We start from the raw sequence: 12990 nt of genomic DNA, 5'->3' as shown, positions 1-12990 counted from the left end.
AGCTCAGGATTGTTAACTATACCGTTATCCCCAACCTGCCTACTCCCTATTAGTATTGAGAACAAAATGTATTTATAGATAGGAATGTAGCCTGAAAAACACTATCCCTACCTTCATCCTTCTTGCCCACAAATTTACTCATATTTGGTTATATTGTCTTGTTTATCGCTTGATGTAATTTGCCCATGACTTACCGCTCACCCCAGGCATTCTCCCATTGCAGATCTCTTGTGGTGGTTCATAGAGCATGAGTCCTATCCACAATATAGTCACCTTACCTCTACTGACCCTAACTCAGGTCTTTAGCCTGGGACAGATAATTGTACCTATCATGCCCTCTCCATGCCTTATTTGCTTCAAACTGGTCCATTCCTCGTATTCTCCTTTTTCTTTTCATTCACACATGACCGGATGGTGTTGCCTCCTCCGCCTGTCCTGCCTATTCTCCACTCACACCTTTCCCCTTGGTTGAGATGGTTCTTGACCTTGTGGGACTTGAATTTTTCACTCCCTTACTTTTTACTCTCCTTTCTTCTTAGATAGTCTCCTCCCACTCATTCTCCCTTCCTTTTTTTTAAATCTCCCACCTCATTGCATCCCTGCTCAAAGTGGTTACATTCAACCTCAAATTCCTGGGCACCCCTGAGAAAAGGACTATGCTTTTCAATGACCTCTGGCGTCTGAGCACAAGTGGTTCTCCTTCAAGAAACCACTTCAGACAGGACTGTATTCCTAAACTATCCGATCGAAGATATGGCTACAGTTATAGCTGTTCTACGGAATTCTAGATCCAGAGGAGTGAGTATTTTGGGGTCAGGCTTTTTACCTTGGCAACTCAAGGACACTTGCTGTGATGGGGAGGGCAGATTTCTTGCAATAAAGACACGATAGCCTCCCAAACATTTACATCTATCTATCTTCCCAATACTGACCCGACTGCTTGTTAAGAGACAGTGCTTGAGTCCCTCCAGGCATTCACGGAGGGTACTCGAATAATAGGTGGCGATTTTAATCTGGTACTGGACCCGGAGCTGGATGCTTCAAGGGTAGTGACTTTTTAGATGTTTGGCGCATCCTTAATCCAAAAGAAAAAGACTACTCCTTCTACTCAGCCCCCCACTCTCTCTACATTAGAACGGATTTCTTTCATCACGAACTGAGCGTTGTCTCAGATACTCAGATAGAATCATCACACATCTCTGATCATTCACCAATGTCTCCAACCATTACACTAGAGGGAGCTCGCCCACCGAGAAGTAATTGGCGCCCGAACGATTTGGTCCTACAGGACCCTTCCATTTTCAAACAGGTTCTCACAGAACTTGAGGATTTCTTCCACACACATTCTGTCCCCACTGTCAGCATCTTATCAGTTTGGGAAGCACAAATGTTTTATCAGGGGAGTTTTCATCAAACATAGTGCCCGAGCTAAATGGCTATATATCCAACAATCCAAAGACCTTATGTCCCAAATTCAACGTCTTGAAAGATCCCGCAAGCATAACCCCATCGCACCTAGATTGTCAGAACTTACGACACTCCAAGGCTAAGGCCACTCATACTAAATACCGTGGCACTTTCTATGAATTTGGGGATAAATGTGGTAGGCCCCTAGCAAATGCCTTACGTAAACAAGCGCATACGTATGTCCCCTGCATATACGACAAGTCTGACACACTCAGTCTACCTAAGGACATCAAATTCTTTCAAACAAATTTACGCTAACCTTTATAATCTTGACTCACCAACACCCTCCTGTTTATCAAAGATCCGTGATTATAAAACTAAATCCTCCCAACCATCGCTCCCAGAACAGGCCATTGCTTCACTGGAGACTCCTTTGACTGCTCTGGAATTAGCCAGGACCGTCAGGGAGACCTCCACTGGCAAGACCCCAGGACCCGACGGTTTTACTCTTAACTACTACAAACACTTTCTCCCTACCCTCTCCGATAGTTTCCTGCGCGCTTATACTGCCCTCAAGGGGCAAAGAGCCAGCCCGTTGTGACAGTCATCACTATCTCCATACTCAATCTAGATGCAAAACTGTTTGCTAAGATACTGGCCTCCAGACTCACACCTCACCTTCAATCACTCATACATGTGGACCAAGCTAGATTCATTCCCTAAACCAGGGGTCTCAAGCACGCGGCCCGCGGGCCGCATGCGGCCCCTGGGGCTGTCATCTGCGGCCCGTGGGACACAGAGCCGCTAGTATCGGCTCTGCTCCGAGACTCTGGAATTCCCTGACATCGCTGTCCACATATGAACAGCGATGTCTGGGGCTTCCCCAGAGCCGGAGTCCCGAGCAGAGCGCTGGTGTCGGCTCTGCTCCGGGAGTCTGTGGAATTCCCTGACATCACTGTCCACATATGAACAGCGATATCTGGGGCTTCCCCAGAGCCGGAGTCCCGGGCAGAGTGCTAGTACAGGCTCTGCTCCGGGACTCTGTGGAATTCCCTGACATCGCTGCCCATATGTGGACAGTGTGTCAGGGTCTTCCCCATAGCGGAGTCCCGGGCAGAGCGCTAGTATAGGCTCTGCTCCGGGACGCTGCGGAATTCCCTGACATATCTGCCCATATATGGACAGTGTCAGGGTCTTCCCCAGAGCGGAGTCCCGGGCAGAGCGCTATTATCGGCTCTGCTCCGGGACTCTGGGGAAGCCTCTGACATCGCTGTCCATACATCGACAATGATGTCAGGGGCTTCCCCAGAGCAGGAGTCCCAGTGATGTCAGGAGCACAGCTGGAGTCCCAGGAAGAGCCTACTAGCGCTCTGCCTGGGACTCCAGCTCTGGGCAAGTCCCTGACATCACTGGGGCTGCCTCTACAGAGGGCACTGGGGCAGCCTCTACAGAGGGCACTGGGGCAGCCTCTACAGAGGGCACTGGGGCAGCCTCTACAGAGGGCACTGGGGCAGCCTCTACAGAGGGCACTGGGGCAGCCTCTACAGAGGGCACTGGGGCAGCCTCTACAGAGGGCACTGTGGCGTTATCTACAAGTGGGTGTGTGACAGTATCTGAAGAGGACACTGGCATTATCTAGGGGTGTGTTGCATTATCTACAGAGGGCACTGTGGCCTTATCTACAGAGGGCACTGTGGCCTTATCTAGGGGTGTGTTGCATTATCCACAGAGGGCACTGCGTCAGCATCCACAGAGGGCACTGCGGCAGCATCCACAGAGGGCACTGCGGCAGCATCCACAGAGGGCACTACGGCACTATCTAAAAAGGGGCTGCCCAATCTTGACATGTGTGCTAACTGGGCCGCCGGACTGCGTTTGGCGACACTTAAACTGGAAAGCTGGATTGTTGAAATAAGCACGTGGAGAAATATCTCAAATTTTAAACCTAGCGCTATTATTATAGTAATGTAGTATTATTATTCTAGTAATATAGTGTTATAGTAGTTCAAATAAGTAATTGATTAACAACAATTTTGTATTGTATCAAATTTGAAAGTAATGCGGCCGAGTTTGAGACCCCTGCCCTAAACATACCAATAGGGAATTTAGATTGTGAGCCCCAATGGGACAGTAAAAAAAGAGGACCTCTGTACAGCGCTGCGTAATATGTTCGCGCTATATAAGTAACTGAAATAAATAAATAATTCCCTCAAGGGAAGCATTGTACCTCATTTCCCATACATGCACATGTATTACCCCTATGTTACTGTCCACTGACGCTGAGAAGGCGTTTGATAGGGTGGACTGGGAATGTATTGCTCAATCCCAGAAGCATGTAGGACTGGGACACTCCACGCTCTTGTGGATTTTATCTTTTTATTCTAACACAACTACCTCGGTTAAAGTAAATGGTTTCTACTCAGACCCCTTTCCTATACAAAACGGTGTGCGCAAAGGTTGCCCTCTCTCACCCTCTTGTTTGGCCTTTCTCTCAAAACTATCCTTCGCACAGTACGGAACAACCTTGATATTCATGGGCCTTCCATTGGCTCCCGTCAGCACATGGTAGCAGCCTACGCAGACGACCTCTTGTTCTTCCATACTAACCCCCACATTACCCTCCCTAGCCTTATGAAAGAAAGATAGAAAGAAATATGGAAAGATATTCGTATGTGTTTTTAGTTAAGATAAACTTCCAAAAATCTGAGGCTCTTTCTGTGGCTCCCCCTCCAGACTTCGTACTAACTTTCCCTTCAATTGGGCCTCTAATTGATTAAGTATCTGTGCATTTGGCTACCCTCAGAACTTACACGTACTTTTGCATTAAATTTCCCTCCCTTATTGGCCACTATTAAGTTAGACCTCAACTCCTGACAAACTGTTTTTTTCTCCTGGTTAAGTAGATGTAACATCATTAAAATTAATTTTCTATCTGGTCTCTTTCAGGCTCTACCTATCAGCTTCCCACTTTCCTTCTTTCAATCGCTGTGACGTGTATAGTCTAAATTTATTTGGCATCCCGGTTGCCCACGCATAGCCAGGTCCATCTCATCACTCGGGAAAGAATGAGGGGGGGGGGGGGTTGCATTTCTAGACAGCTATAGATAGCACACGACAGCACACCTTGCGAGAATAAGTGACTAGCGCCGTCATTTCCCAAAATTATGGATAACAGTCGAACAAGTGTCTGCACTTATACCACTCTTTAACCTCCCTTAGCTCACCACCCCAATCAATACTGCCAAACGTTCACATCCGATGATTGGACCTAAGTTACGTCTTGCCTCCCGCTTCTCCTCTAAACTGGAGCTCTCCCCCTCTCCTTCGCAACTATTCCCTATTTTAGGTAATGATGCCTTCCCATCTGGGTTAGCGGGTGGATGCTTTCATGACTGGATTAAAAGGAGGAAGATTCCAGGTTAGACACTTTCTGAAGGACTGTCAATGGATATCGGGATCACTGCTCACAGACCCGCCTGATCTACCCCCTTTAGACTCGTGGCACCTATCTCAGCTTATACACTTTCTCTCTTCTTTGCCTATATCGACACGCACAGACCATGCTTTCACTTCATTTTAGGCACTATGCTCAGCTCAGGGTCCAGTACGGTGTTCGCTTTCCATGATATATGGATGCCCCCCCCACCCGCAGTGGAATGGTTTCCCCTGTTAATTTAAAAATGGGAAGGAGAATTTTAGACATCCTGGCCTGCAGAGCGCAAATCCAAAATTTTAACTCTGGACCATGAATCTACTGTCTGCTCTAGATATCAGGAAACTGAATTCGAAAATACGCTCATTTGTACAGAGTACCGACAGTACTACAGAAGATATTCCCTGCAACCTCCCCCCTATGCTGGAGATGTGGAGTGGAAAATGGTACTCTTCTGCATGTATTCTGGTCTTGTGATATTTTCTCCCCATTCTGGAAAGCAGTTCATTCCATTACTTCTAAGGTCACTGTCTTAGGTCACCCTGCCTTACGAACCGGGACTCTTACTCCTCCATCACAGCGACATCCCCCTGCACAAATACAAACGCTCGCCTCCTGAACCGGCTCTTTGGAAGTCTACTACGCCACTGATCATTCCTCAATGGTTATCTAAAATTAGCAAAATAACACGCATGGAACACCTGACCACCTTTGTGAGGAAACCAACTGCAGCGGTTGACAAAATGTGGTCCCTTTGGCTCCACTTTATCTACTCTGCCGAAGACGCCAACCTCACGGCTCATATCCCTCACCACCTCATTCTCTGAACACGTAAATGATGTACCGCTTTATGAATGTGCGTCCGCCTTACAAAATTCACCCCTTTTTTCTCTCTTACCCCCCCCCCCCCCCCACCTTAGGCCCTCTTTTTCGGTTTGTTTTTCTCAGCTCCACCATCCTGTTCCGATATCTACCAGATAAGAAGAGCTCATTGGACCGGAACTGGTCATACTATTTGTGATATATAATGTTCTTTACATATATGCTGTTATTCTCTCCTAATTTCTATTGTAATACTGATGTTATGTTACATATGATGTGATAACCATCATATTGACCTCCTTGCCTTTTTTTCACTTGTATTTTTTTCTTTCCGATATTTCTACTGCCAAAACTGTAAAACCCAATGAAACATGTTATTGCAAAAAAATAAATAAAAAAAATTATATCCTACCTTTATTCTGCGGGTCAATATGATTACGGTGATACCAAATTTATTTCGTTTTTTTATGCTTTACTATTTTACAAATAAAAAACTAATTGTTAGAAAAAACTTATTTTGTGTCAGCATATTCTGACTCATAACGGTTTTATATTTCCATTGATTGAGCGGTGTGAGGGCTTGTTTTTTTGCAGCATGTGACTTTTTGATCACTTTTTATTACCGTATTTTTCGGACTATAAGGCGCACCCAGGTTTTAGACAACAGAAAATAGGAAAAAAAAATTGTATTTTACTTCTTTAACCCTTTCAGGACCAAGGTAATTTTAGCCCTTGGGGACCAGCCCCATTTTTTTCAAATGTGACATATGTCATTTTATGTGGTAATAACTCTGGAATGCTTTTGCTATCCAAGCTATTCGGAGATTGTTTTCTCGTGACATATTGTACTTTATGTTAGTGGAAAAATTTGGTCAATAAATTCATTGCTTATTTATGAAAACCACTAAAATTTAAAGAAAATTTGCAAAAATTCTGATTTTAAATGTATCTACTTGTAAAACAGATAGTAATACCACACAAAATTGTTGCTAATTAATGTCCCCCATATGTCTACTTTATGTTTGCATCGTTTTTTGAACATTATTTTATTTTTAGTAGTTCAGTTTGGAGTTTTGCTGGTATTACAGCATATAATGTGGGGGCATATGTAATCTGGGCAGAGAACATTAGGGCATAATAAGAGGGTATAATAATGCGGTAAATAAAGAATAATTCATAGATATGTGGCCGGTGTCGTACTGACAAATGGTGCCGGATGTTATCCGCTTTTGGAACGCTCTACATAATTTCTATCGCTATATTCTGAGCGCCAGAACTTTTTTCTTTTTTCTTCACCGGAGCTGTGCGAGGGGTTATTTGTTCCGTTACAATCTGTAGTTTTCATTGGTACAATTTTAGGGTACATCACTTTTTATTCGATTTTTTTGGCAAGCAATGTAACAAAAAAAGAAATTTTGACAATGTTTTTTGTCTTTATTGTTGTTTTTTTTTTTTTTTTACAGTGTTCACCGTGCGCTATAAATGACATTTTACTTTATTCTGCGGGTCGATACGATTACGGCGATACCATATGTATATAGGTTTTTTTTATGTTTTGTGGCTTTTGCGCAATAAAATCACTTTTCTATTAAAAAAAAAAAATTTGTGTCACCATATTGTGAGAGCCATAACTTTTTTATTTTTCTGTAAAAAAAGCTGTGTAAGGGCCTGTTTTTTGCGGGATGGGTTTTAGTTTTTATTGGTACTGTTTTGGGGTAGAAGCGACTTTTTGATCACTTTTTATTCTATATTTTGGGTCGGGTGATGCCCAAAAAAATAGTGATGCTGGCATTTTTTTATAATTATTTTTTTGCGGTGTTCATTGTGCGGGAAAAATAATCTTATCGTTTTATAGTTTGGGTCGTTACGAACGCGGCGATACCAAATGTACTTTTTGAACGTTTTCATTTTTTCCCTGTAATAAAAGACTTATAGGAAAACATTTTTTGGGGTTTTTAAACTTTTATAAAACATTTTTATTACTTTTTCGCCTGCAGCACTGATAGCTGCTATAATACATTACACTATCTAGGTAACGGGTTATAAACTGTCAGTGTGACGCTGAGAGTCACACTGACAGGAAGCCTACGAGGACTAGCCTCAGGCTGGTCCTCATAGGCTTCCGTGCATGGCAGACCCGGAGGCCGTTGTATGGCCTCCGGTTTTGCCATGCAACCGACGGCAGCACCTGCAATCGGTCCCCGGGAAAGTTTGTTGTAGCAACAAACTCCAGTTTGTTGCTACAACAAACTTTCCCTGCGATCACATGATCGGGGCCTGAACCAATCAGGTCCCGATCATGTCTCCGGGACCAGAGGCAGGGGTTAACAGCGCGATCCGGGTGTCAGCACTACTCTGAGACACCCAGATCGCGCTTTTAACACCCACTGTGAACTCACGTCGGCGCTGCACAGAGCCCAGCATGTGCCGACGTGAATTTACTGTGGGCAGTCGGGAAACAGTTAAAAATGGTGATCATATTCTCTGTAGCCGAACCAATCGATTAGGCTGTCAGAGAACAGGTTGCTGGGGAGTCGCGGACACTGACACTACCGGCGTCACAGCGATATCCCCAGCGCTAGGCTGGCAAAAGCAGAGGTCAAGCTGTAGTTTTTATTACCAAATTTTTTTTGTACATATTTTTTTTCTTTTATCACTTTTTATTTCATTCTTTTTAGCGCTATGGTGACAAAAAGACAACGATTCTGGGCTTTTAAATTTATTCTTTTTACGCCGTTCACTGTGTGAGTCAAATAATGCTATATTGTAATTGTTTTGGAGTTTTACATACGCAACTATACCAATTTTTTTATTTTTATACTGTATTTATATTATATTTTTTAAAGTTTTTAAAAACTTTTACACTCCTGAAAATGTATCTACCTTTTTTTTTTTTTTGTACACATTTTATTAGTTCACCTAGGGGACTTGAACCAGCGATCATTAGATCGCTGGTACAATACACTGCAATACATGGATGAGTTACAGAAACAGCGCAACTCGCTGAGCTACACTGTTTCCGTAACTTCCGTAAATGGCACTTACAGAAGCAGCTGTTTCCGTAACTCAACCATGTAACCAGGAAGTGGACGGAAGACAGCGGAGCCGGGTAAGATAGAACAGGGTTTATGGGGCCCCGTTCTAGAGATAGGTGCGGGTCCCAGAGGTGGGACCCGCATCTATCTGACATTTATGATATATCCTGTGGATATGTCATAAATGTCCTTCATGGGAAAACCACTATAAATGCCGCGGTCGCTATTGACCACGACATTTAACTAGTTAAACGGCCAGAAACAGCGCCTGGCCGTTAGAGCAGTGTGTCAGAAGAGGACACCTGCAGTGTATGGAGCGGGCTCAGCGCGTGAGCCTGCTCCATACATCATCCCCTCCCCTCTCCATGATGTGCCGCCACATCACGGGTCGGGAAGGGGTTAAGTAAGGAGCGGTCAGGGGGCCCTTGACTGCCTACTATAAGACGCATGGACTGTTTAGCAAGATTTATTCTTGCTAAAAACTGCGTCTTATAGTCCAAAAAATACGGTATATTTGTGGGAGGCAATGTGACCAAAAAACAGCAATCCTGGCATTTTTTATTTTGATTTTTTTACGGCGTTCACCATAATGTTTAAATAATTATATTGTATTTTTACAATGTAACAGATCTGACTTTTATGGAAGCAAAAATACATTAAATGGTTAAATTACCAGGATCAAAGTTCTCTCCAATCTCATTCATTGCAGTGAGGTGTCAACTGTAAAATACATCCGACACCAGCTGAGTTTTGAGGGTGCTCAGCTCAAGAGGCCACTTCATACTCACCATTTCCAGCTATGACGTAACTGTTCGTCAAATGTCAGAAACGGGCGAAAGGGGTTTTCTACACATATCCATTCACCTAGTATTAATGCAATATAGTGTATAAATTTACCTGTTTTATACCATAAACATTTGCAAGGACTTCTACAAACTGGGACATGATAACAACTTCATGCGACTTTTTATCCTTCATAAACTGGTCAGTTTTTATTTCTTTATCTGGTATAAAAAAAAGAAAAAAGAAAATCAGGTATTTTTGAAAGCAGTAACATTACGTTTTGCACAGGAATGTTTTTAAAAACATAAATTTTTCAATTAAATAAAAAACCATTATTATTCAAATACATCAGCAAACACAAACTATATCTCAGGAGAAGATATCACCAGTACGGTAAATATAAACCAGTGAGCTATATTATTCTACCAAGCTTTGATAACCATTACGGCTGTCATTATTATGGTTGTCAACTATTCCAGACTCCCGAATGGTAAATCTTTCCAGTCATACAGTGATATTTGCCCTCATTCACATATCACTGAATGACTAATGAGGATTTACGTCCAGAATGTAGAAAACCTGGGTGACAACCCGTGTGGTATCCATAATCGAAAACATTTGTTGTGATATAGCTATTCAATATACAAATGGAACGAAGAAATGGCTCAAGTCAGACGCCATGCAGTTATATTCAGTCTTCACAGCCAAGGTGGATTATAAATAATCTGTGTGATAATCTGCATTGGCAAGGCGGATTGTGAATTAATTAAGACTTAATGTTTAACTATTTGCTGTCTGGGAGACATTAATAATGGAAGAACGAATACCAATAGATGTGAAATGATGACAGTGATGCACATGGCTGCCTATCCTCCAGGGGCAAATTACAAACACACTTTCCATTATCTCATATGGTTGCTTAAAGTTCAGTAGTTCAAATGACCTAATCGGCGTAACTAATAAAACAGGTAGATCTGGGAAGTCCATGCAACAGAATTAGTTAGGATGGAATAAGATCCTCTGGAGGAAATTAAAGGGCGAGACAGCCGGCAAGATTCCATACAGTCACTGCAGTTATAATGTGTACTCTGGGGCTAAGTTGCTTAGATCAGAATATTTGGAAATATCTGAATTGACTCAAGTTTTTAGCAAATACAGACATGTCATGATCTTTTCTGATCAAATGTTCTGGTCAGGATCACACACAAGCAGCTTTGATTTCAGTTTTTTCTAGCCAAACACAGGCGTGGACACAAGATTAATCAGTCAGTTTTAAAAAAAACAAAAAACTTTTCCTTCCTTTTGGATCCATTTCTGGCTTTGGCTCAAAGAACTGATCCAAAAACTGCATCAAAACTAAATCGAGGAGATCTATTAAGACTGTTGTTTCATAAGCCGTAACTACAAAAGCCAAAGAACAACTGCAGGATTTGTGTTTTCTTTCCTTATTTGGACAGTATATGTACCCCAAAATGGTGCCAGTAAAAAATACAACTTGTCCTGTAAATAACAAGACATCATACAGCTATACAGAAGGAAAATATTAAAAGTTATGGCTCTCGGAAGGCAATTGAAAAACAAAAAAAAATTTGCTTTCGTCTTAGGGCTAAAACTAGGTGCATCCTCAGGAGGTTATTGTTCTCAAATATAAAACAGGAACAATACAATATACAATTTTTATGTACATTTTTCGGTTTTTCATTTTCACTTTTTCCTCGCCACCTTCCAAAAGCCATAACTTATTTTATTTTTTGTGTCGATATAGCTGTATGATGGCCATATGAGATGTAGTTTTTCTTGGCACCATTTTATTGTGCCACATAATGTACTGGGAAACTGGAAGAAATTTCTCTTTAAGGTGTAATGTTGGAAAAAACAAAAGAACTTTGGGGTTTTGTTTTTACGGTGTTCACAGTACCGTAAAAACGACATGTTAGCTTTATTCTGCAGGTCAAAAGATTATGGCGATACCTAATTTATATAGTTATTTTTATGTTTTACTACTTTTACAAGGGAAAAACTAATTGTTAAAAATTAAATTTGTTTTGGGTCACCATATTCTGAGAGCCATAACTTTTTTATATTTCGTTCGATTGAGCGGTGTGAGGGCTTGTATTTTGCGGGGCGAATTGTAGTTTTTATTGGTACATAAGGCTTTTGGATCACTTGTTATTCAATTTTTGTGACAGACTTGGTGACCAAAATACAATAATTCTGGCATTATTTTTTTTAACATGTATAATGTTACATTGTAATAGGGATGTACGATGCATTGAAACTTCGATACTGTTTCGATGCTGTGCATCCCCAATTGGTTGGATACCGTTATTTCATGTATTTCGATACTAAGCTGTGCAGCCGCACAGCTAAGTATAGTAATACATGATTGTATGAGAGCGGGGCTGCGGCTCCGGAGTCCTGAAAAGTGGTCACTGTCAGGATGATGCGATGCGGCCAGCGCTGCACTAATGAGCGGCGCACTACAAAACACCCCCATGATCTGTCTTCAGTGCCTGCACCGCCGCTCATTAGTGCAGCGCCGGCCGCATCACCTCATGCTGACCGCGCGCACACTTTGTCAGGAGCAGGGCAATGGCTGTATTACACAGCCGCAGCCCCGCTCTATAACGGTGGAGATCATTGGAACCTCTCATCTCCGCCGCTATTCCCCTGAATGCTGTGATCAAAGCCGACTGCAGCATTCAGGGGAAAATGAGAAGGGTGGATGCCCCTGGATCGCGTCACAGGGAATTCCTGTGACGCGATCGAGGGCCATACCATATATGGCCAGACCCCAGGGCTGTCTTACCATATTTCCTGTTAGGGCATACTTAGGTCTGTCCTAACAACTGCCTGTGTACTATACGTAAACAGGCTAGCGTACTGGCATATATCTGATACACAGGCTAATACCAGTACATTAAAGTTTAAAAATAAAGTAAAAACAAAGTAATATAAAAATTTTAAAAAATACACATACACCTTTTTTTAAAATAAACATTAAAATAAGTCTCAATACATAATATACACATATTCGGTATTGGCGCGGCTGTAATAACCTGCACAACAATTTTTTTGCGTCATTTATGATGTGTATGCTGTAAAAAAATAAAATAAAAACTTCTTTCACTTATTAATGTGAGGCACGAGGAGTGATGAATTTAACCTCCATGTGCCTCACATTAATAGTAATTAACCCCATCATGTACGTCACACATTAACCCATTTTTGGGGTTAATTACTATTAATGTGAGGCACGTGGAGGTTAAATACATCATCACACCACGCGCCTCACATCAGAAAATGGAATAACTTTTTTTTTATTACTGTTGCCAAAATATTGTTTTGGTATCGAAATCGCAATACTACACAAAGTATCGGTATCGACGTCCAAATTCTTGTATTGTGACATCCCTACATTGTAATAGGGATGCACGGTGCATCGAAACTTCGATACTGTTTCGATACTGTGCATCCCTAAACGGTTCGATACCGCTATTTCCTGTATTT

General features: G+C 42.2%; 1 protein-coding gene across 2 annotated transcripts in view; it reads right to left on the bottom strand.

The window, feature by feature from the left end:
- Nucleotides 1-12990, bottom strand: part of METTL25 (methyltransferase like 25) — a 215290-nt gene that overhangs the window by 110319 nt on the left and 91981 nt on the right. For both annotated transcript variants that reach the window (XM_075856797.1, XM_075856796.1), the window contains exon 4: nt 9595-9701. In XM_075856797.1, the coding sequence (XP_075712912.1) occupies nt 9595-9701 (107 nt within the window). The remainder of the gene's footprint in view (nt 1-9594; nt 9702-12990) is intronic.

This window comes from Rhinoderma darwinii, chromosome 3 (genome assembly GCF_050947455.1).
Source record: "Rhinoderma darwinii isolate aRhiDar2 chromosome 3, aRhiDar2.hap1, whole genome shotgun sequence".
Classification (NCBI taxonomy): Eukaryota; Metazoa; Chordata; class Amphibia; order Anura; family Rhinodermatidae; genus Rhinoderma; species Rhinoderma darwinii.
This window is presented reverse-complemented; position numbering and strand designations above follow the sequence as displayed.